General features: G+C 40.1%; 1 protein-coding gene across 8 annotated transcripts in view; it reads right to left on the bottom strand.

Annotated features, from left to right (window-relative positions):
* Positions 1-959: 959 nt before the first annotated feature.
* spag9b (sperm associated antigen 9b) overlaps positions 960-25292 on the bottom strand; it is a 45272-nt gene continuing 20939 nt past the window's right edge. For 2 of the 8 annotated variants that reach the window (XM_035955554.2, XM_035955555.2), the window contains 25 exons: positions 23101-23248; positions 19205-19676; positions 18951-19044; positions 17786-17910; positions 17184-17241; positions 16620-16772; positions 16449-16506; positions 16143-16273; positions 15917-15973; positions 14663-14842; positions 13405-13534; positions 13179-13268; positions 12620-12781; positions 12346-12517; positions 11981-12190; positions 11709-11865; positions 8377-8505; positions 8195-8275; positions 8046-8113; positions 7783-7931; positions 7488-7659; positions 7232-7345; positions 5806-5982; positions 4699-4830; positions 960-4514 (listed from right to left, as the gene is read on the bottom strand). In XM_035955554.2, coding sequence (XP_035811447.2) covers positions 4396-4514; positions 4699-4830; positions 5806-5982; positions 7232-7345; positions 7488-7659; positions 7783-7931; positions 8046-8113; positions 8195-8275; positions 8377-8505; positions 11709-11865; positions 11981-12190; positions 12346-12517; positions 12620-12781; positions 13179-13268; positions 13405-13534; positions 14663-14842; positions 15917-15973; positions 16143-16273; positions 16449-16506; positions 16620-16772; positions 17184-17241; positions 17786-17910; positions 18951-19044; positions 19205-19676; positions 23101-23248 — 3538 coding nt within the window. In that variant the 3' untranslated portion in view covers positions 960-4395. Of the gene's footprint in view, positions 4515-4698; positions 4831-5805; positions 5986-7231; positions 7346-7487; positions 7660-7782; positions 7932-8045; positions 8114-8194; positions 8276-8376; positions 8506-11708; positions 11866-11980; positions 12191-12345; positions 12518-12619; positions 12782-13178; positions 13269-13404; positions 13535-14662; positions 14845-15915; positions 15974-16142; positions 16274-16448; positions 16507-16619; positions 16773-17183; positions 17242-17785; positions 17911-18950; positions 19045-19204; positions 19677-21532; positions 21617-23100; positions 23249-25292 lie in introns of all 8 variants that reach the window. The other 6 variants (XM_055004598.1, XM_055004600.1, XM_055004596.1 and 3 more) reach the window with 5 other exon arrangements.

Here is a 25292-nt window from a genome sequence, read left to right as displayed (position 1 = left end):
TCATGGAGGCAAAATAGCAGACAGCTGTGGATAACAAATCAGAACGCTAATTAACTAAGTTGATATAACATCAAAACTGAATGAAAATATTCACATTACTGCACAAACATGGACAACACAATACAGTGAATAAATACATAATTCCTGCATTTTGCCTTTTCAGGAGTATTTGTCCTTCATTTTTACAGATATTGTGATCATTTTCCTGCAACGTAGCAAGTATTGCAGAACTACTGTACATTGATTCCATGGTAATCCTTGGCAACATGTCATGATCTTTCCAAATCTTAATGAACTACATGGATTGAAATCTGATAATAACGGAGGCATTTCACTGGGTTTGTGAGCCTGTTTGAGATGCTCCCTTTCTAGCCTGCATCACAAGTAGTAAAATAGTTTGATCATATGTTCAGACTTCAATCAGATGGTGTTCCTGGGGGCTCGGTCCTTATAGGGCTGAACAATTCTCATGATTATTTTAACAAATTCTGTGGTTGTGATGAGTCAAGATTTTAGTGGGAATAGTAATTTGTGCATTTTTTCCACTAAAAGAAAAGTAAACATGCTTATCTGATGTTTTCTGAGGCCTAGACCAAAGAAGTATGTTTGAAGAATATGATTTATGGGCTGGACCATCTCTGTAGCACCACAGTGCCTCATTTACAATGGTATGTTTTGAAACATTTTAGCTTTATCAAGGAATTGCGGCTAATGCGATCTGGATATTGTACTTGGTATTTTGGTATTTTATTTGTTCAGCCCATGGTCCTGGTACTGTTTATGTTGGCTCACAGTTGATTAGCACTGAGAGTTATAAGCTATGACAAATCAAAACATCTGCTGTGAAAAATGGCTCCCGTTTGTTGTACCTAGCAGAGGCCACGTGCATTAGAGCAAAAAACAGGGTCAAAAAGTACACCACAAATTATCCAAACATGTACAACAAGCAGACGAAAATGTTCCCACAAGTCGCTTTAATCGATTGTTAAAAATAAGTAAGGCTAGAGATGCTGCAGAAGTACAAGATGGTGTATGTACTGCAAACCTGGAAGAAATGGAGCCCCTGCCAAGTTAATGAAAAGCATGTGCAGATGAGAGGGACGATACAGACGTGCGGAGGAGAAGGTTTCCTCTGTCGTGCTGTGATGGGATGGAGCTGCCCAGTCACTGCCTGGAGTTCAGTTTGACTTGATTTCCCATGCTGGAGGAGATAACTGATTATGTGTGTGGACAGGCTGCACTTTAAAAACCCCACAATCACTGCTGTCCCCTCAGAGACACACTGCATAGCTGAGCAAAGTCACCCTCTGCAAAACAAATTCATCAATCCAACAGCAGCAACTGTTGTCCAAACAATAAACCCAAGTCATGTTCAGGTTTCATACATATATAATCATATATATTCATATTCAATGTACAAAGATACATTCTGAATTGCAAAGGCTCAATCATTGTAAATAAATACTGAAATGGCTAAACTGCAATAATATTCTCTTCTCTCCTGGAGAGAAGACACACACCCACACACACACACACACACACACACACACACACACACACACACACACACACACACACACACACACACACACTTGCATGACGAGGACAGGCCTCCTCTGATGCTGTTCAATACAAAGAGGACAAAACAAAAAAAACATGAGTGCAGTGTACTGGAACACACAGACCAGAAATACAGTCTCAGTTACACCCAAAAGAACATCTGATGCAAAAAAGTCAGAGGACAATCTAAAGACAGACATTAAAGTTCATAAAAATAGACTTCAAACATTTTCTCAGTTTATGGGCTTAAAATCAGGAGGGGATCTCAAATAATCATCATAGTCTAGTACAAAGGGGGCAGAGCAGCGCTGCAAAACCAAACATGTCAGTGTTCGAGTTTTGACCTCTGAATGTCAAGATAAGGATTAGAGAGGGAGGGGGATGTAATCCTCAGTGCGGCTGCTTGTTCTCTCCTCTCTTAGTAACAGGTCCAGGACATTCTCTTCTCTCACACCCTGAAAATATTTCAATTTCCAAATATGAAAGTCTAAAAATATATCTTATCTATACACTAGGATTTCTGTTAGAAAAACCTGCACGTTATCTACATGGAGGCAAACACGCCACTGAAAGGTGCCATACTAGACGAGACACTATTACTGTGTCAGCATGTGGCGAACTATCCATCCAGAATTCTTTAACCTTTGGTAGCAAATGGAACATTCTTTCAGAAAAATAAATACTTTGTCACTCCATCCTTTCAAACCTTCATACCTAAGGCAAGTCTTAAAGTGGCGACTGAGCGGAGCTGGTGGCTCCATGGAGAGCAGAGGACCAGTAACATCTTCTTTCATGGATTAAACACAGGTCTCTAAAGTTAAAGGGATGAAGGAGGGAGGACTGAGAGTGTGGATACAGCTGCTGCTGCTCTTCATTTCAGAATTAAGGGTTTTGTGAATGGAGTTCTGGAATTAAAAAGGTGAGAGTTGCAGTGCCTCTACTCCAGCTTCAGTTTGTGCCTCTTGTGCATTACCATTACATTCAATTTACAGAGCAAAGCATCTGATTCTTTCATGCTAGCAGTTCTGTGATGCTCAGTGACAAGGCCAGACAATTTTTATAGGGTGTCCAGACTGAGACCATGACTCACACAGTTTCTCTGTGTAGCAAATCACTGTAGGCCACATAGCTAATTATTTTCATTACTTATGCAGACACGACCACCATGTAGAGGTACATCATGAGGACTCATATTAGAAGCTTTTTTTTTGGTAGTTCTTCAGTGATTCAAAAATCTTGAACTTTTTTTTCCAAGTTCTGCTGTTTTGTTTTTTTTTTTTTAAACAAATGCTACAATGTAAATTACATTAGGATTAATATCAGTGTCAATGCTGATGTTTAGCAGGCAGACTGTTCACCATAAGTTAGCATGCTAACTGTGGCTAATTGATACTAAACACAAAGTAAAGCTGCGGTTGATGGCAATATGATTTGTTTCACAGGTATTTGTCAATAAAGCAGCATACCTCATTCTGATCAAAGTTATTACAACTCATCCTTCACAGCAAACTACCCAAGGGTTGTTGAGATATTTAATAAAGAACTAAAATGCTAACCTTATGGTGACTCATCCACTAGGGATCATAAACATCTGTACAATATTCTCTGCCAATCTATGTAGGAGATATTTACAAGATAAGTAAAATCCCGGACCTATTTGTGGCTCTAAAGAAAATGTCAGGATTCCTTTTCTGGGGTCTAAGACCATCTGTCCAGATTTTCATGGCAATCCATCCCACATTTATGAAGGGTTCTTTTGTCAACAGTTGACTGTTGACATGAATGTATTTCTAAAGACTCTCTGATCCAACTTGACCAAAAAATATTTCATCCGCTTCAAGATAAATGAAAACAAACCTTTTTTTCAACTGTATTTGTTGATTTGGGCAGCTAGAAATTACATATCTATGTTAAAAAAACATGTAGTTTTGTATGAAATAGAACTTTTGTTCATTAGGAAAAACTACATTAAAATCTTATTTTTTATGAAGTTGACGGGATATATTTTTGATTGTAGATGTACTTTGACAAAAGTGATTTGCTGGGTGTTCTACTTTTAAGAAAAATTGCGTGTGCAGATCCGTGACTTGACTGTAATAGTAATAAACAAGGCACAAGCTGTGCTACCAATCCTACATATTGAATATTTAGAGAAACTGTCTTCTTGAACAAATGCTAACTAGATGAATATGTGACTTATTGCATTTGGCTCAAAGATAACTGGAGATCAATAACATTGCTTGACTTTTCAAAAGCGAAGTTCTCAAAGGATGAAAAAACAAAAATCAGCATGAAATACAATTTGAAATTGATCCAAGATTCCCACATGACTGGCTCCCACACAAGACTGCCCATCTTACATTATTAAAGGGCAACAGGGGAACAACTGATTTAGCATCAACCGAGCCCAGCATGAGCACAAAGTAACTGGATTGAGTGGAGGGAACTTGGACAATGTCAGAAAGAAAATGACATGTATTTGCTGAGCAAATATAACAAACACAAAGTAAAGGCTCTGTACTCAATGACAGCTCACCTCAAATAATATTACAAGAGAAGGAGGCAGTACAACAGATTGTAATTCAAATCCATAAAATAAAAAACAAACAAACAAAACAAAAAGAAGACAAATAATAATAAAACATGCATCCAAGTTATCAGTGAGAAAAAGCTCTTAGAGCAGTTTTTGCTTGTTTCACTCTTATTGTTCAGAACTGAGGAAGAAAACAAAGTGCTGATTAAACTCGTGCCTGCAGAGGCGAGTTGCCCACCTCAACTCTCCATCTGTGGCAGTAGTTTGAGAGAAAAGGCAAATCAGGCCTCAGGGGTCAGAGTTCAGTCCTCGTTGCAAAGGACCTGCCAGACGATGAGGTGGCTGCGCTCAGCTTTAGCCAGGAAGGGCTGCAGTTTCATGGGAGGCCTCTCTGCATCCTCCACCTCGCCATCCTCATCACCTGCACGCACACACACACACACACACACACAGACACACACACACACACACACACACACACACACACACACAGACACACACACACACACACACCACACAGACACACACACAGACGACATGTTCTCCTGTGAACCTGCTGCACTGATTACTGTTCTGTCTGTGTCCATGTCAGGTGGTTAACTCACCCATTCTGAAGTCAATGTAGCCTTCCCCTCCGCTCATCACCAGCATGGACTTGTTTCCTTCCTGAGCTGTGGCATCTGTCGCCTTGTCACCTGCTGCCTCTCCTCCGCAGGATGCAGATGGAACTGCATGACCTGAAAGCACAGACACACAAACTGTGAGTAACACCAAAGCACTCCAGATTGTGTCTGCTCATGCAATGTTTTTACAGTTAGGACATTCAGGTCTTGTTATCAGTTTACTGTATTTAAATGAGCTCTCAGCTTTCTGATTCACTTATTATTCAGCTGCTTTCAATATGGGAATTAGAAAGAGATTAGCAAAAAGTGTACTACATTTCAAATAGTAGGGCTGCACGATATATTGTTTCAACTATAAATGTTGTACGAAGCAATCATATCACACAAAATGCAATGCAAAATAATGCAAATTAACTTGAAGGTATCATGGTGACTTTGCTGCTTGATAAAAAAAAGAAAATTACCATGTTTGTCTTTTTCCATGACTAACCCACAAAAGAAGCCCATCTAATAGAACATTATTTACTCTGATTTCTTGAATTCCTTTTTTCCTTTATTTAAAAGACACAGAGTTTGTTGAATTGCAGGCTCAATACATGCACAAATAACTGAGGAAGAGGAGAGAGACTGAAAAGCAAGATTTAGTTTCAAAAAAAGAATTGCAACATCAACTGTAGAGCTGCACAATTAATGGAATATTAAACGTGGTAAATATTGTGGCCTCTCAGTTAAAAGCACATAACTGACTGTAATAATGATGTTCAAAATGCTTCACTTAAAGCAAACAGTCAATGTAGTTAAAATAATTTGGTTTCAGGCAAATCTGACTATAGGACATAATTTTACTCTTTTCAATCTAATTTTTGGTCACTAGCAATAATGCAAACAGAGGACTTTTATTCAGCAGAGTGAAGTTTCACTAGGATGTGAGGACAAATTTCCATGGTGACTTCAGGTTTGACTATTTTTAACACGTGGAGTGCCCATATACCGGTGTATGTCTTGTGAGAAGAGCACAGGATGGGGAAGAGCTACAGGGGAAAAGCTGACTTTTCAAATTCTGGTGTTTCTTTTCAGTTTTTTACTTACCTGGAACAGCTGTGAAGAACTTGACAGCATCCCGGTGACCGTGGAAACAGAGCTGAGCGTGAGCCATGGAGCAGTAGGGAACGAATGTCCCGGCTGTCACTTTGTCGCCACTGTCGTCCCCGTAGACACGAACCGCACTTCCAGGATGGTTACTTCCTGCCTTGGTCGCCTTGTTGGCTGCTGATGGAGCAGTGGAAGGGGTTGAGAGAGACACTTCAAGTACTCAGTCTGTTAAATACACACTCAAAGCAATGCAGGTACTTTAATTAAATATTGGTCTCATTAAATGCATCCATTCAGAATGTATATGATTGTTACATTAGTTTGCCTTTAAAAACAAGCAAACCGAACTGAAACCAGCAACACACACACTACTTCAGGGACGTAAGCTAAATTATGAACAAATGAAGATACACGAATGGTGAGGCTCACTCATTGTTTTACTCCAAATGTTAAAAACACACTGCCTGGCCAAAAAAACTAATCGCCTCTTGGATTTAACTAAGCAAATAGATAAGATCCTTCCATTGGATCATTACTGCAGTGATGAATATGTTTCAGCTGGTAACAACTTATTTAATCCTAGCTGATGCAGTGAGGAGCTTCACATTTCTGAAACAACCGTGTTGGACAACATATACAGAGGTCGTGGAAAGGATGTTAATGTGTCTCAGCAGGGTCAAATTATTGGCCTGCATCAAGCAAAGAAAACAACTAAGGCAATTTCTGAAACTACTAAAATTGGGTTAAGAACCGTCCAATGCATCATTAAAACCTGAAGGATTGTGGTGAACCATCATCTTCGAGGAACATTTGGTCTGATGAGTTCAGATTTATCCTGTTCCAAAGTGATGGGGGCATCAGGGTAAGAAGAGAAGCAGATGAAGTGATGCACTCATCATGTCTAGTGTCTACCAGCCTGTGGGGGTTAGAGTTATGATCTGGGGTTGGTCAGGTTCAGCAACGTTATGTTCCCGAAGAATGAGGTCAGCTGACTACCTGAATATACTGAATGACCAGGTCTTTCCATCAATGGAGTTTTTCTTCCCTGATGATTCCAAGATGACAATGTCAGGATTCATGGGGCTCACATTGTGAATGAGTGGATCAGGGAGCTTGAGACATCATTTTCACACATGGATTGACCTCCACAGAGTCCAGACCTCAGTACCACTGAGAATCTTTGAGATGCTCTGGTGAAGACTGCGCAGCGGTCCGACTCTCCCATCATCAATATAAGATCTTTGTGAAAAATGAATGCATCTCTGGACAGAAATAGATGCTGTGACTTTTCAGAAGCTTATTCAAATGATGCCACAGTGAATGCGTGCCATAGTCAAAGCTAAAGGCGGTCCATCAAAATAATAGAGTGTGAGACTTTTTTTTTGGCCTATATTAAAGAAGAAGCTGTAGTTCTTGAACTTACTCTCTGTCAGAGGGATGGAGATGATGACTCCGTTACCAGTCCCGATCCACAGACGATTACATGACACCATGAGAGCTGTGATCCTCACAAATGAGAATCCCAGTTTGCCCGTACCTGGAGGACAGAATTCAAAATCACATCGGAGTTAATGAACAATACAAGTTTGTCAAACCCTGAACTGGTATTTTAAAGAAGCTTCTTTTGTGTATCATTGTGAACAGATAATTGTAATGGCCCTTTCTAACAACGAACTGACCCAGCATCTTGCTGACGTATGGCTCAATGTCGACGTCCTGGAGGTGCTGGTAGGTGTGAGCGTGGAACAGCCTGAGAGTAGAGTCAAGTCTGATGGACACCCAGATACCATCACCGTCCCAGGCCAGCTGACGTACCTGACTATCCTTACGAGGGTGGGCGTCAAAGGATTTCTGCAGAGGACAGAGACAGATAGAGTTTAAGAAAAGTAAAGGAAAAATTCCTAACTTCACACAGTTCAATAACAAACACTATCGACCATTATCAGTAATGACTGGGGTTAAATCTTACTGTACCTCAATCTTCATGGCTTTGGGCTGCACCACATAGATCTTGTTCCTGTAGCCACACCACACCTTGTCATGCACTACAGTCATGCAGCGGATGGAGTGATGAGGCCTCCCCAAGTCTAACAAATGGTAGTTGGTCAGGTCCCACTGTCCATCTTACACAGAAAAAATCAAGATACTGAGTGAACGGACAGATTGATGAATCCCACATCACTGGATACTGTGCATACATTGTACAAGAGGAGCTGATGAAGCTCACATCAACTCACCTACTCCTCTGTGGAAAATGGCTAATGTGCCATCAGAGAGACCAACCAGCACTCGCCCTTTCACATGTCTGTGGGAGAGAATGAGTGAGCAAATGAGCAAATGAGCATAAAGTGAACACCGACAGCTGCGATTTGTTGAATGAACTTACACTATGCCGAGCACGGAGTCCTTCAGCTTTATAGAATGGAGACACTTCTTCCACTGAGCCACAGAGGAGTGGACGTACACACTGGAATTACAGCAGGGGTATATAATTAGCTGACAGCAGATTTTTGGAAATCCGGTTGTATACAGAAGTGTGCTGGGTTGAAAAACCATTAAAAACCTCACCATCCGTTCTGTGCTCCCAGCCACATAGTGGGGAGAACACTGCTCATTTTCTGAGCCTCTTCTCTCATCAGGTCCTGCTCCTCTGCATTGGGATTTGAACTCACGCCATCTTTCAGCAGATCACTCTCCCTGCTCATCAGAAACAAAGTTAAATAGTCAGTGCCATTATCAGAGTTTATGTGTCTTCACGTGCTGTGAAGAGAGGCTGAACAATTCAGACCAATTCATGCTTTCAACATATTAATGTCCACAAGGGTCCATGTGAAATAAATATCGCTATCTGTCCAAGTCTGTATGGACCCCCCTGTGGACGTCTATGTGCAGCCCAAAATTTGTGTCCGCACGGACTGTTTGCCCTGCAAGCACAACAATTATGGCTCAAAATAACAAAACAAGGAGTTGCAATTCAAGTAATGCAATTTGGAGGTACTGCAAATTGTGTGTTTTTCATCAGTGATGCCCAGTAATAATAATAATAATAATAATAATAATAATAATAATAATAATAATAATAATAATAATAATAATAATAATAATAATAATAATAATAATAATAATAATAATAATAATAATAATAATAATAATAATAATAATAATAATAATGGATTAGATTTATATAGTGCTTTTCTATTAATGCATACTCAAAGTGTGTACAATGGATCCATTATTCATTCACTCACACATTCTCACTCTGGTGGTGGTAAACTACATTTGTAGCCACAGCTGCCCTGACGCAGACTGATGGAAGCGTGGCTGCCAATCCACGCCTACGGCTCCTCCGACCACCACCAACATTCATACACATTCATACTCCTGTGTCAGTAGCCGCACAGGAGGCAAGGAGGGTAAAGTGCCCAAACACATTTCTAAATTCTTTAGAAATCCTGTACTATGTCCACACACTGTGCTTAGAACAGAAAGGCAATAAACTCTGGCAAAAGGCTAGTCCATGCCGCTCGCACATCTCAGGAATAATCACACTGGCGAGGTGCCACAACCCAATCTGTAACCAGCTGCTACATCCTGTAGAAAGTGCAAAGTCAGTCTTTCAGAAACACCCACAGCAGCTCATGTTTTTTTTTGTTCAGTGTGAGGTGCAACGTGACCGTCTAAGTGACATGTACCCTGTAGCATGTATATTGTAGTATGAATAGATCTGCGTGTCTGTGTTGAAAGCCTGCATCAATCTGCGCACAGGGATACGGAAACCACAAACTGGACAAAAAATGACACATACACTAGTTTCCATTAACATTCCATAAAAAATCCACAAATAGTTGAGCAATAAATGAAAGGCTAGAAAAGAAGAGTACAATGCCGGCTCTACCCTCACAGCTGCACAGTTGACCAACCATGATGTGAAGTGGTTAAAGTTATCTGACCAACCAATGTGCAGTTCAGACAGACCATAAATTCAGCTTTGGAGTAAATTTGCTTAGCTATTTTCCACAGCTGGCTTGCAGTTTTCACTCTCATTGTTTTCAGCGGTTTCATGCCTGATGGGGCACTCAGCTTTTTCAAGGGGAAAACACAGTAGTGGAACAACAGGCACATTCCAGAGCAACACACAGAGAATCCAAAGAAATTTTCTCACATCTGTAAATTTGGTAAGAAACCATTTCAGAAAACAGCCAACCCAAAACTTTCGCCCAAATGGAAATATCTGCAGATTGGATGTTTACTACTAAAGGACCACTCACAGCCATCTTGAAAACAACAGAATGTCTCCTATTTCCACCAGAACCTGGCAAGAGTCATAAAGTGACAATATTGAGGAAAACCACACCTCTGGAGAAGAAGAGATTTCTATACAACAATAAACTGAACAGTTGAAATCTGAAAATTAAGGAAATTTAGCATCACTGGAATGGTGGTCCCAAATCTGGACTCAATCTCTAAAGTGTTCGCGGAAGATGCACACATTACACAAACACCCCCCTTCTCTCTGGTACAGTCATAAAAGACACCGAGAGACTCTTAACCCAAGAATATATAATTCTAAAGTCCTCTTTTTCTTATTATTGAATGTATATGCTTGCATTCTTAGTTATATAAGAAGTTTACCTTCATGCATCCTAAAATTCTACAATTTGTAAGTGTATTCTTTTGTTTACACCTTTAACTACTATCACAGAAACCATATGAGATAAACACATTGTGTTTGATGTCATTCTAATCATGTTCAGTGAGATTTCAGATCTTTAATCGTAAAAGACATTTAACAATTAGATTTGTACATTTGTATTACCTCAAATTCAGTTCTAAAGGTATTTGACCTCTGACCTCTTCCAGACAGTGAAGCTCAACACCACCCCTTGGGAGCAACACATCCACGACTGGTTAGATGCTGATTTTAATTTAGCTCAGAAATTTTCTGTATGAAAAAAGTCCCTGGAATGCAACTGGGGCTTAAAACTGAATTCTTTGTGCTATTTTGCTGGGCTGTACTTATTTTGGGCTTGTTAATGGCTTTTTTCTACAGTTTAAGTTGGGTTTTTGTTTTTCTAAGTTTTACTTCAAGTAGGTCTTCTTAAGGTAACTTTTACAATGCAACAGCACGAACATTTTCTCTCTCTGAGCTTTGACTGTTAGTATTTTTACTTCAACATCTTTTCGATGCAAGCATACAAAAGTGCCGTCATGTCTCTGCGTTCCTGAACCAGCTCATCCAGCAGATCATCACAGCTACACATCCACGCAAGTATCATTCTCCTTCTGCTAAACGCGTCAATTCCAAAATTATAATTGGCTTACAATTCTAAAGTGATTCTAAATTAATCACAGCTCCACCAAGTGCTTCCAGTGATGATCACAGTTTATTAATTAGTTTGTTTTTCTACATTTATTTATTCACTGTTTATTACATCATTGTTGTTTACCGTTTGCTTGTATAATTATCGTCGGTTCTACACGTGTATTTCTTAGTTTGGGAACTGGAGGTCAATGAAATCCGAGTTCCCAACATTTGATTACAAGACTGATCAATGCAAGTAGATTTGATAATTTATTAAAATTCAGTCTAAAATATTCCTGATAAAGGTCTCTCAAATGGCAAACGTAAAAATATCTGAGTGGGGCCCCTGATAAACGAGTGCAATTTTAATCATAAAGTGTAGTTTCTACATACACAACTAATAAGTAATGTAGAAACAGAATCTGAATTGAAGGTTTAATGCACTGAAATAAATATTTGCCAGCAGTAAATGGTTTTACAGTGATTTGATCTTGTTACTCAGTGGTTTCTTTATGGTTGTACAGATAAAACTGACCCTTTTATTGGACAGACTGAAAGATAGCATCATTGTGTTGGGTAATGGGCCTCCTGATGTTACCTCTGAGAATAGTTGGCTGGAGTCTCTGCTGTCTGCTGAGCTCCTAGTGGATCAGTGAACACATGTTCAGTGTAGACTCCTCTCAGGCTTTCTCGCTGGTCTGCGACTCCTGCACTGCTCTCTGTTGCCTCTGTGGCTTCCTCTGCTGGTTTGGATTCTGTAGACAAGATGATCTCTCTGTCTTTATTATATTTTTGTGTATGAGATCCATAGTCCTGCAAAAAAATGGTGTCAGGAAGCAGAAGCTGATTATTAGTGACTCAGGCTCTTACCAGTTTCTCCATGTTTTCCAGGAGGGCCTGCAGTCTGAGGAACAGCTGTCGCTCCCTCCGCTTCACAGCCCACCACAGTGATGCCTCCAAGCACGCTGTCGCCACCCGCTGAGCTGCTATTGGTTGCTGACGAGTTGCCATCTCCCACTGGTCCTGCATCAGAGTTTGTAGGTACTTCTTCTCCAGCTGGGTAGTCCGTTTCTCTTGCACCTGCATAAAATTATCAGAAAAATCACGCCGTGCCTCATAATTGATGTCACTCCTCTGAGTGTCAACTGAATGCGAAACAAGTCATTTGCATATAAATGCCAGTCAAATAATATTCCCTCTGTGTGATGCACATAAACACAAAAACATCCACTCACCCGGTACGCTAGCAATGCAGAGCACGTGGGAATTACAAACAAAGAAGCTCTCCAGGATGTTTCCGGGCTGATTGGCGTCAATGACAACAGCTTTAGTGGTAGATTGGGTGCTGGTGCAAATCCAAACCAGTGACGACATCTCATCCTGGTGCCGCAGCTCCTTCTGCTGCTCCTGCAACAACAGTAACAGAGGATTTGAATTACTTATTATTTATGTTTCTATTCGTATCACTATGTATCCCTGCAGGATGACTTGATGAAGATGTGTGAGTACCTTGAGTTCCTGATCCAGTTTATCCAGGCTGCTCTGAGATCCTATCTTCTTTTTAGGGCTCTCTGGTCCTGGCACATCACTGTAAAACACACTGGCTCCCACAATCGAACCCCCGTCTCTGGTTTTACCTCCAGAGAGGTTCACGCCAGCAGCACACCACAGCTGAAGCCCAGACACACAGTAACAGCAGTCATATACAACAAATGGAGTGTTAATATTGTAAAAATACTTCAAAGGTTTGCCAAACATTTGCAACATATTTGAAACACATTTACTGTACCATAATTACTAATGCATTTACTTGGATTAGACTAATATACTAATTTTCTGGTGTATCTGGGCAATACTGGGCTGCCAGAAGTTACAATCAAATCGCCACCTATATAGGTTAGAAGAATATCAACCGATAAAAATCCAGGATTTTTCCTGTATTGAGGATTTTTTTGTAACCAGTTATGGTACTGGTGTTTCCTTTATTCAGAAGAATGTTTGCCAAGTGATCAGAAATAACAGGAAAATTCACAGATTTCTGTCAAATAACTTAACACACAGGACACACCTTCATAGAAGCATCTTTCTCATCCAGTGGTCTAAGAAAGACAGGAACAGGTAGATTCTTCATCTTGCTTTCTGTTTGACCACCATTGGCCTGAAAAGTAAAAAACACACAGTACAACTGTATGACAGCTTGTTTCTGCTGAAGTCTACATCACAGAGCAATTCCACAATAAATACAACCAGCGCTGTAAGTGTAGTTGCCAAGATTTTGATGATCATCTTCTTACTTTGAATTTCTTAGGCAGGCTCCAGCCGTATGCCTGCACTCTGCCGTCCTCCTTCTGGACGTGGGCTTTGACCTGCTGGTACTGAGCCCTCTTCTGTTCTCGCCTGGACACCACATTATCAGCTGCAGCTCTGCAGGACAAAACAGCAGTTCACTGACAAAGATGTCTTTCTTTCCCAAAACTGCGTGAAACCAGCTTCTACACTGAAAAAGTCTAAATTACATTTTGCTGTCAACATTTTAAACATTCCTACAAGTCATATCAATTAAACACAGGTCCCCATTTACCAAATAGCTCTATAAACTTGAGTGTAGAGCTGCAACTATTAGTTGATTAATCAATGTTGTCACGACTTTAATCATTAATTTAGCAAAAGTCTAGTGGTAAAATCCACCTAAATGAGGAGATTTTATGTTTTTTTTGTCTTGTTCTAATTCTATTTTTCTTAAGCAAATAAGTCTAATATTGGTATTCTTGTTTCAAAAAAGGTTGTTTGTCTTCTGCAACATTCACCTGAACATCTTTGGATTTTGGGCTGTTGGTTGGACATATCATGCTATTTAAATATCTCACCTTAGGCTTTCTGAGCAGACAGTTTTTACTGTTTTTAGACATTTCATGAATTTAATGATTACTCAGTTAATCAAAAAAACATTGATAAGTTAGGCTACAGTTTTTTATGGCTGCAAATGCACAAGCAATGACAATAAACAAATCTAGCATCTTCAATCCACACTAATACTTTTTCATTTTAAAACAAAATATTAACATGCTTTATAACATATATCACATGACCTGTCAAGTACACGTGTGTTGGTGTAAAAATGAAGCAGAGGTCTAGTTCTGAGTAAATGATCAGAGAGGTTACTGTTTGTGACTGTTAAGATTCAATCAGGAAGTGAACATCTTCAATTTCTGTTTCTGCCCGTTTCTCTAACCTGGAAGGCTTTTTCCAAAAGACCTTTCAGTTACCTAAAACTGTGTTTGCTTGAGGACAAAAAGTCAAAACATATAGAAAAGGCTAAGTTTTGAAAACACCTGTCCAAGCATGAAGAAGACCTTTGTCAATAATAAAAATAATATTGAGTTGCAGTCCAATTTGAAATGAAAAATGTTAAACTGAAATTTTCAAAGAGATCTTATGCACTACATGAGTGGGCAGTTTTTTGTATTTGAGTCAAAGCACCAAGAGAAGTTATGGCAAATACAGGTCACATTATCTCTATGTTTTTGTGTAAATTTCCCCTGGTGGACTCACTCCTCATTGAGGAAGTCGAAGGCTTTGCTCTTGTCACTGGGCAGCTGCTGCAGGGTGCTACTCTTCTTCTTGACGGACGGCTGAATCTGAGAGGTGGGAGCGTTGTACTTGACGTTCACTGGCGCCTCCACCGCCGGCTTCTTGGCTGCTCCGCCCGACGAGCTAAACAAACGGCTGAAACTGGAGGTGTAAGGGCGGGGAAGTGGGAAGAAACAAGGGAGAGGAAAAAAAGCACACAGACAAACGTATAGAGGGGTGGACACAAGCAGTAGCTCCAGCAGCAGAGGTAGGAGTCAACATTTAAGGGTAAAAAGGTTCTTTCCCCATGCCAACACACCATGCTAGCTGCATACAGGTGGTGGCCACACTGATACACATATTCCCATCAAGCTGTAAGGACTCAATGAATCTGTCTCCCAAATGCAAAAGCATCAGAGGAGCTGTACGCTCAGAATGCTAGAAAGCAGTGGCTGCAGGGTTAATAGTGAACACCAGCTCAGAGGTTAGTCAACAACACAGAGCAGAACAGGCCTGACCAGAAAACACTTCTCCATAACTCTACAGTAAGCACATAAGGCATGTAGCATTTTACATGTATGTTTCTAATGAGTATTTTTAAAACATATATTAAATGTTTGTAACATTAAAATAAGGTCTAAGTTTATCTTTATAGGTTTTGTTTAAATCAACACACTCCACCCATATCACTGCCTTCCCTCCCATCTCCATAACTACCCTCCAACACACCTCCTGCACACAGACATCACAACATCAGGCACAATATAGAGGGACACACAGAAACAGGGCAGAGATGGTAGATTCATCAGATCTTATGTCTCTTATATGGACAACTGTTCCATTCCCGCCACCAAAGACCTTCCCCAAGAAATGACCATCTTCAAACCAAACCAAACTCATTCCTTATGAAACTCAACAAAGGAGAGCCCGAATGAATAAGAAGACAAGTAATGTTCTAACATGAGATCCTTTGGAAGCTTCTGTAAAAGCTTGATGTTTACAACTTTCCTTGATGAAGAATTAAAGAGATCAGAAGCACTGTTCTCTCACTGGCTCTCCTCTGTAGAGAGTTTGTTATCATGATGAAAACATCAAAAGTCAGTCAAGATTTACCTACATCCTGGAGAAAACAACCAAAACATGGAATACAGGAGAAACACAAAACACATAAATAGCACAGTAATGATGAGGTTTTTGATACGTGGGACCTCAAGTAAAATGAAAAGAGGAGCTTACAATTGCCAGAGACTGGATTTCTTCTTCTCTGGAAGAACTGGGTTCTCCTTTGAAGCCCTGAAATAAAGAGAATGTCTCTTCAAATCAAATAAATTAACAGACGCTTGTGGTTTTTTCAGCGTGCCTTTTGTTTTCTTTTTGCATATGTATATTCATGCATGTGTGTCCCCAGTTAGAAAAGCACAGATATACGGCTGAAACTATGCTGCTGTTCCTGCTGTCTTACCGGATCATCTCTGTCCACCTGACAGCCTCCTGCAGCTCCATCAGCCTCTCCTTATATTGGTTCCTCTCCATCAGAACTCTGGCCATCTCTACCCTGGTGAAGCGCTTCCTTTGTGCTGTAGGTACATCACTCTGCAGGCATGACACAAGTACAGACCAGGGAGCCACTATTCAACACATTCTAGTAACGGTTACATGACGATTGCATGTTCTTGTATTCAAAGTTTGTTAAACATCTCAAAAATATATTGGATATTGCTTTTGTTCATATAGGAATAAGTAGGTGCAGCAAGCATTAAGGACTCACATCATCTTCATTGTCATTCTTGACCTTCTGTTTGGTATCTTCCAGTTCTGCTCGAACTCTGTAACAAATACAAAACCAAGACTTGTGCAGTAATGTACAGTGTATGTCAAAATGCAATTTGCAGACTGGTGTGCTGTCATGTTTGCATATTGTGTTTTGAAACCAACTTACTTCTTGAGTTCTTCTTCCAGGTCTTTGTTCTTCTCCTCCAGTTTGGTCTTGGCCAGAGTGACAGCATCCAGCTCTCCTCGGAGAACCTCCTTCTCACATGACAGTTCGTCTACTTGTGCTATCAGGTCATTCTTCACCACATTCAAAGCATTTCTGAACACCAACGCATACACAAGTGTATGTTATTGTGTGATATAACTATCAAACACAAGGTGGCAGCACTGCCATGTTTCTCCATAACGGAACAAGGTGGATGTTTTTGTGTTCATTTATTTATAAATCATTAGCTAATTTTAGCTCATCATCAAACAATATCAATCTTCCTAGCAAAAGGGAAAAGACCAAAAAATAGCGAAAAATCTATATGTGGAATCCCAATCAGAAACACAGCAACAGTGTTGGGTCATATAATTATTTTCATAACTGCCGATGCCAATTAACAGTAGCAACCACACCCACAAAACACAGTAATGATAGCATTGTTTTTTGTTTTTTTTTTTGTTTTTTTTTTTACCAACACACAAGAGAAAAGACATGTTTTCAGCAGTTGTAACGAATACTAACTTGGTCTCCAGCAGCTGGGTGTTCTCATGGATAAGGTGTTCAACTTCTCGACCCATACCTATAAGAGTATGAAATCTTATCTGATCCAACATGAAATAAAACTAAACAGACATCACTAAAAACAATAATGTAATCATCCATGTTTGTATTTACATGTCTATCCTCTACGCTAACACAACACGGTCAGTCTTACCTAGAAAGTTGTAGTCTGAGAGTCATGGAAAGGGTGATCAGAAAGAGGTTTATAAGACTCTGAGGATATAAGATAAATGGTCTAACCTGAATATTTCTACTGGTAGTCTACAATACCATTGCTCTTCACAGCACCAGTAGCACTACTCTAATTTATTCTGGACAGCCATGAAAAAGTGACAAAGGGGACAGAAAATATACAATCAGGGGCACAAATGAACACAACAAAAAGCTGCTTAAGAAACCTGGGAAGGATTCACTGATACACACCAGAAAACTCATCTGTCAAGACGATTAACCCCGACAGCCAAAGAGAAGACAATTCAGAGGATACGGAACAAGAATAAAATTGTTTGTAAAAGTAACGATTGTGGCCAAATAATAAGTCATGAGAGTGTGGGGTTTCTTACCCAGCAGGTCAGCTCCTTCGTCAACGTCTCCTATGAGGTCGTTTCCTGCAGACGACAGCTCCTCAAACAGAGACTCAGTGTTACGGTCGAATGCTAGATTCTCTATGCCACCTTTAGTTGGAGTACTGGATGGACAGGCGAGGCACAGGGAGGCAATGCGAGACGAGAGAGGAAGAAAAAGATGATTATCATAGTGGGGACGGTATGATGTTGCAATAGTGTGATGATTAGATGTATTTTACGTTTTTTACAATTTCATACACTTTGATAACAACTGGAATCTGAACATAATTTTGGCAAACATCAAAAAAATAAATAAAAGTAAACATCAGCAGGTTGTGATGTGGACACTTGACAAGTAGAAAATATCAAAGTTTTTGTTATTGGTAGCAAGTCCATTGAAAAGACAAAAAAAGTGGACAACAAATTCTCCTACCAACAAGGGCTTATTTGCAAAAACAGACATCTCTACTTAAAGTTATTTTCCTAAATCATGTTATTACTCTGTCAAGGAATGGCAGAGTTATGTGACGATTGTACGTTTGTCCTTCTGTCTGTTAGCAACATTACTCAAAAACGGACTAATGGATTTGGATAAAATTTTCAGGGAAAGTTAGAAATGACACAAGGACCAACTGATTAGATTTTGACAGTTATGCAGCTTATAGTCTGGATCCATAGATTTGTTAAAGATTTCCGTATCATTGCAAGATAGTGGCACGGCGTCACTGTAACTATGACAACAAGTGAACACTATGTCAGTTACCTGCTGACGTAGTGTTCACTTGTCATAGTTATATTGTGATTGTGATCCTACGACAAATCCACCATTGTGGACTTATCTGGACTTATCTGTCGGAAATGATACTAATAATAATACTAATAATAAATTAATATTAGTCATATTTCAAATATCAAAAATCCCTTTTGCAGATTTTTAAAGAATGACTTGGCAGCTTTCTTTGCCATAATAAATACACAAAAATAAATATTTTGGGATTTTGAGCTGTTGGTGCACAGAACAACCTATTTGATGACATCATTTTGAGCTATACAAAATTGTATTTTTCTCTGTTGTCATAGTTCACAGATTAGGTGATTATTCAAAAATATAACCTCCTGAATTATCAATGATGGAAGTCCTCATCCTAAATCAGTGCTTTACCTTGTTCCTCTGCAGCCAGCAAGGTCCATGTCCAGTTCAGGAGTGGACTCTATGATCGCCTGCACCTCTGACTTCTCCAGGTTGTCTGTTCCATCTAGTACAACCAGCACAGACATAGTTTTGGCTTTTGTAACACTGGCACATTATATGATTCAAATTATACAATGTCAACAACTATAAGCCAGTGCACTCTAACCAAAGTCAGGTGATATTTAAATTTTAGTATTGACGGGCATATAGCGTTCTCTACTGACCATCACTTTGGAGAGGTGTGGTAGCAAACTCCAGCCTGTCATCACCGAGCTGCCCCCGCTGTCCTCCCTGCACTGCTGTGATGTTCTTACTGCTCTCAGGTTTTCCACTGTTGCGGTCCAGGTTCTTGTTGAGCCCATCCTGCTCCTGTACAGGTGTGTCCACAGACGCCATGGCAACATCACTAGACAGTGCCATGGCAGAGGCAGACCCTGCCGTGAGACTGGACACTGCACTCATGCCAGTGGACCCTCCGTCATGAGGATAGAGTGGTGTTGTGGACTGAGAATTACGGCTGTGTGCAGACGTGGGTGTGTTTGATTTAGAGGTACCACCCTGAGAGGACATGGAAGTGTTGGATTTGGACCCTCCATCTTGTAAAGACGCGGGAGTTCCACTTTTGGAGATACTTCCCTGGTTGGTCGGCGTGCTGCTGGATTTTGGGCTTCCGCGGTTCACATGAGCTAATTCATCCTTAAGGAAGAAGAAGAGAGAGCCAGGAGACATAGAAGGAAGCAAAAGATAAAACTGTGATCATCAGAAAGTCAACTATGACTTTTAATTTTTATTTTTTCAACTTCACTGGTGTGTCACTTCACTAATTTTCAGCTAGGTTACATGCAGCTCGTTGTGCAAACCAAACACAAACAAATAGTTAAATACCATGAAGGCAAGGTTATCAAAAAACTCCTCATACTCTTAAATACTGTGAATAAAATAAATTCAAAATACAAGAAATAATGCACTTTATCATGTAACTCAACCCCAGAGAAATGCAGCCAAATCAAAACATAACATGCAACAGAAAAATTTGAGTAAACTGAAAAGAACAACCACTGATTATAGTTGCATAGGAAGTGAAGTTTCTACATTTAATAACAACATAGATGCATTTACATTCTGCAAGACTTGGTATGAAGACAACAGTACCTGTAACCTTTTACTAAAAAACAAAAAACATCCACAAATAGGTATTTAGTTAGCTCTGTAAATACGTAGTGCAGCAGTAGATCTTCTTGGGGATTTATATTGTTTCTCTGAGACTTTTATTGTAAATATTATTTTCCGCCAGAACTATGCAGGTTTAGCACTAAATATAACATTCTAATCTGTGTTTTTGTTGTTAGTTTCCAAACACATTGTTCATTCTTTAATACAACGTAAATGACTGTAAACACAAACAATGGACCAGATAAATATTTTAATGAAGATGATCTGCAGCTTAAGGCAGAAAAAAGGAAGCTCTTCTTGACTTCCATTATTAGCAGAGTTCATATTTTTTTTATCATTTCTGAGTCCCGACTGCTTCAGTTGTTGCTGTCTGGTACTTAAAACTGCAGGAAACGGGAGCTGCTCTGCCAGCCATGTGTCAAGGCACACAAGTCGTCCTTGAGACGTTGTGCTTTTAACATTTCAATTCAGAGTATTGATGCCCTGACAGTAAAAATTTTGTTTCCAGCTTTGAAATCTTTGTGCTAAATAGGATGCATAATGTTGGCAGCTTTATAATATTTAAGCATCTCCATAGGTTGAGAATTTACTTGAGGTGTTGCATGCATCAATAGATGCTACGAGGCAGCTGTACAGCACAGAGAAACCTCTGGTCTTCATTCAATTACTGCAGCACTGCAACTCAGACAGGTGTAGTACCAAACATTACTTTGTAAAGCTGAAAGTGAGTGATCTTATCTGCATGGGTAGACACACAGAGAGACCTGCTAAATGTCAGGCACACTCGTGAGGCCCATCTCCCTGCTGTACTTCACTTTGAACGGCCTTTGGGATTACACTATATTTTTCTCTTTCTTTAATGGCACATTTTGCGACCACAATTATCAAATGTCTAAACAGGGTTTTACACCAAGTTCTGCAGATGTTACTGATAGTTGGCTGCCTCTCTTTTGTTTGAATCAATAAACCCGGCAATAACTGAGCCAGTTGAAAGCCTGCCTCTTGATCATTCACACAGGAAATTTGTGGTGCAGACCCCATGAGGCTCTGTCTCTCCACAAGTTTTCATTCATTGTGTAACAACAACTACCAGTTAATGTTAAATGCAATTAACCGATGTCATCTTCATATTAATCCTGATTTCATTTTCACACTTGGCTATGAAAAGCTATGAGACACTGACACATCTTACACTGCAAAAACATTCTGTTTCAAAAAATACAAACATGACTGGCAAGCATCATGCATATGGGGTATTACCTGAATGTTAGCATGACCTAATATAATAACATATACAGCAAAGTCTGCACCACAACCAAAGAACTAGGTTAGTGTAGTGGATGCCAAGGCTGTAGTTGGGGCATGAGGTAGAGGTCTACCTGGTCCTGATCAGCCTCCTGATGGGGAATATTCTCTTGTGAACTCTCACTTTTCATTCTGATTGGGGAAAATAGTTCCTCCAACTAAGGGATATTAAAGACCATGCTCATTAATTTTCCATACATGTTATACAGTAAATGAAAAATAATGAAAATATTGTTAAAACAACTGAACTCTGTGAGCAGACTCAATAGTTAGCACTATTTCTGGAGAAGGTGACCTGCTTGGCAAAGGCTCTCTGTTTAAGTGAATGAACACTGAACTGGCATTTACAGTACCAATCTAATACTCTAAGGTTTCATCAGCGCTAAGCTGCACATAGCGGCATCCCGATTTTCCAGGCCTGCATTGTTTTGATCTGATAGTAGCAGCCGCCTCACGTCCTATAAATAGCACAGTGCTGATGGAAAACAATCAATCAGGACAATAACAAAGCACCCACACGGATCCCTCTGTCACCTTGAAAACACACACTTAAATAGCACAGAGGACGCTGTAAAGCTTTCACACACACACTGAATGAGCTAATCTGAGAGACTGAACCTTCTTCTATCTCTTGGTCAAATGTGTTCTCTGTTCCCTCTCAACCCACCGATTCTCCTCTCTCTGCACTGATGGGAGTATTTCCTTTCACACTGCTTGCCTGCATGCTGGCGTCATTCTATTGTTGCTATAGTAGCACTGAGTGGCCAACTGGGGGAGAGTGATGCTCCTTTGCCAGCAATAGCTCTTCTCTAACCCTCCAAAAAGCCTTCACACACACACACACACCTCTGAACATGGTGAGAGGGAAGGGATTAAAAACCATAAATCTTCTGAAAATGTCAAGTCAGAGAAAAAAGCTCTAAGCCACTGTCATGTAGCTGCACAGTGGGTGAAGTGTAAATGAGTGTGTGTGTGTGTGTGTGTGTCACTGTGCAGAGGTAAAAAAGATGCACTATGAAACCTCTTTGGCACTCCAGTAGTCTCTGTGAGGTGCCCAAAGCCAGGCGAAGAATTATCAAACACCTTGGATGTCAGTGACAAAACAATCAAACAGCAGTTCCAATCATCTGAAGAATAATTTGGGATACTAAAAGTCAACCCACTTCCACACTCTCACAACATCCGTTTGACCCAGTACTAGTGTAATAACCACAAATGAATACTTATTAGATGCTCATTAATATTCATGATGGACCTTTGCTTACAGCATGGTTTCCAACAGCAACAATGTGAAGACACTGTGTCCTTTCCACCCTCCCTCGAGGTTAAAGGCAGGCCCCCAAATGGTACCACTTCCCCTGCTGGCTTCAAGCCACTCCGTCTCACACACACAAGCTCGCTAGCTGCTAAAAATTCTAGACACACTGAACAATCCTTTCTCTCAGAATAGAAATGTACTCTTTCTTTGGTGATCGCTGGCACTGGGTGTTTGCATTTAGTTTCCACAACCTCTTTTAAGTGAATTGGTGATGATGTCACCCGTCTGATCCGTGGGAAGCTCAGTAACTTTTCACTTAATATGAAGAGAAGTCTTTCTTTTGAATTAATCAAAACTACAAAGTAGCACCTGCATGCGTCATACCTTGAGGCTGGTGTTGGAGCATGGATGGCTAAGGTTATTGAATCTCCATGGTTCAGATGGGGTGTCCACAGGTCCTCTCCGGACGTCAGGGGTCACACCATCAGTCCCAGGAAGTTGGAAAATGCCCATGGAAATGGGGCGCTCTTTCCTGGAGACAGAAAGAAACAAAGGGAGGGATGATTCAAAAGTAAAAAGAACAACTTTCAAAAAAAGTTTCTGGGAGATTGGCCTGTTGGTCAGGTTACTCTTATGTAACTAGGACGTGTGACTAAGAGTCTACAGTCAAGCTAGCGGCTCTTTGAGGTTCTCCTTTGGCACAGCAGTGCTTGATGTAAACTGCTAATGTCTGTGAGGTATCAAGCTTACAAGGAAAATGCAGAGTTTTAGCAGACATGCTGTTCACCATTTGTACCATGTTAGATTTGTGCATTAGCATTTTAATTAGCACAACACAGTTGATGTTATTGGCAACGTAAATTATTTTGCAGGTGTACGGTCAACAACCAAAGCATTAATTCAAATTTTGACCTGATGATGACTAATAAAAGAAAAGTTAGGGTATCACTGAAGCTGTATTAATTTAACCTGAATGCGTGCTCATGGCAATCTATTCAGCAGTGGTCAGAACTTTTTACTGACATCACAAGCATCAACTTTATGGCGGCATTAGTGATCACCAAAATCATTAGGACTATCTGTGAACTATGAATGAAAGCATTTTGTGTGCAAATTCAGCCTGGAGATGTTAAGATATTTTCTCAGTTAAGTGAAAACTTTGCCCAGCTGTTAGATCAAACAGGGACTAGCAAGGTCACTAGAATTCATTTTCTGGGCACCATACACACCTATCCAAAATTTTAAAGCAGGCCATTCAATAGTTACTGGTAACTATTGAATAGTAACTGTGATATTTCAGTCTGGCTGGTATTACCAGCAATACAGTCATGCTAATAGCATTCCTATGATAGTAATAATTTCTTTGGCAACAAAGGATGCTTTGAGTGAAGAAAGCAGTACCACCCACAGTGGGGTGCAAGAACACGTGATTTATAGTTTGCAATAAGGTCTGCAGTGTATAGGATACTATAAAAACACTGTTGGACATGTGTTCATTAGATTAAATGTATTTTCCCTCCTCCATGCTGTGATGAGGTTCCAACAGTGACACTGGGTAAAAAAGGCTACACTGTGGAATGACAAAGTTTTGTTTAACAGCTACAGTAATTCACTAAGCCTGAGGTCACTCACATAACAAAGCATACATTAATTTGGTTTTGCGAAATTAAATGGGCATTACTTTGTCCATTCTCCAGTTCAGTGGAAGCAGATCAGCATAATGTAACCGGTTAGACAAAACAAAACAAACAGACTGAATGGAGATTTGACAAAGAGGTGTTGTAGCAAAGACTCCTTTGGCACTGAAGTGGTGGGAGGAGAAATAAAGCTCACAAACTCCATTACCTCCCACCTATTAGTTCAGGGAATAACATACATCCATTTGTAACAGTTTCTATGATGGAGATGGATTTTGTGATGCGTTGTTAGGAGGAGGTCAGCTGATGGACTTCACACAGAGGCTGAGACACATCAGCAAGAACAAATCTGATTCATCATCTTTAGCTCCAACGATAAAACTTTACCAGATCACTCTTCCATGGAGGTGATCACATACAAACTTTCTCCGAGCACTGAGAAACCAATAATATCCAGGAACACATTGTAATAAACACACTGCACCCTCCACTGCATCAAAGCAAACACACACCGACACCTTTTCTCACTCCAGCAACCAGGAGTGAAAAAAAAATACTGTACAGTGAGAAGAACAATGGCTGCCATGGGGAACAGAGCAGTTGGCTAGCAGCGATGAAAAGCAGCAGCCCAAAAACAATGAACACACCACCATATTGAGAGGAAAAGGTCACATGCTGGCCACTGATGGTGACCAGTGCTGCCTTTTGTCTTTTGTACTGAGTAGTGAGGGGGGAAAAAAAATTCAATTTTTTACCAGCACCGGTAGTATTCTGTAAAGATGTTTACTAATTTTAAAGAATAATTACAAACAGCCAGAAGCTCCAGGTGAATTTGAAATATCTTAGATGATGTAGTCTAATGATGTGCCACTTGTACCTTTCTCTTGACCTACTTTTACTATGCAGTCTCATGCTGTCTGACTAGAACACACCCACATG

The sequence above is a fragment of the Amphiprion ocellaris genome, chromosome 18 (genome assembly GCF_022539595.1).
Source record: "Amphiprion ocellaris isolate individual 3 ecotype Okinawa chromosome 18, ASM2253959v1, whole genome shotgun sequence".
NCBI lineage: Eukaryota > Metazoa > Chordata > Actinopteri > Pomacentridae > Amphiprion > Amphiprion ocellaris.
Note: the sequence above shows the minus strand (reverse complement) of the source record. Positions and strands in the feature narration are given on the sequence as shown.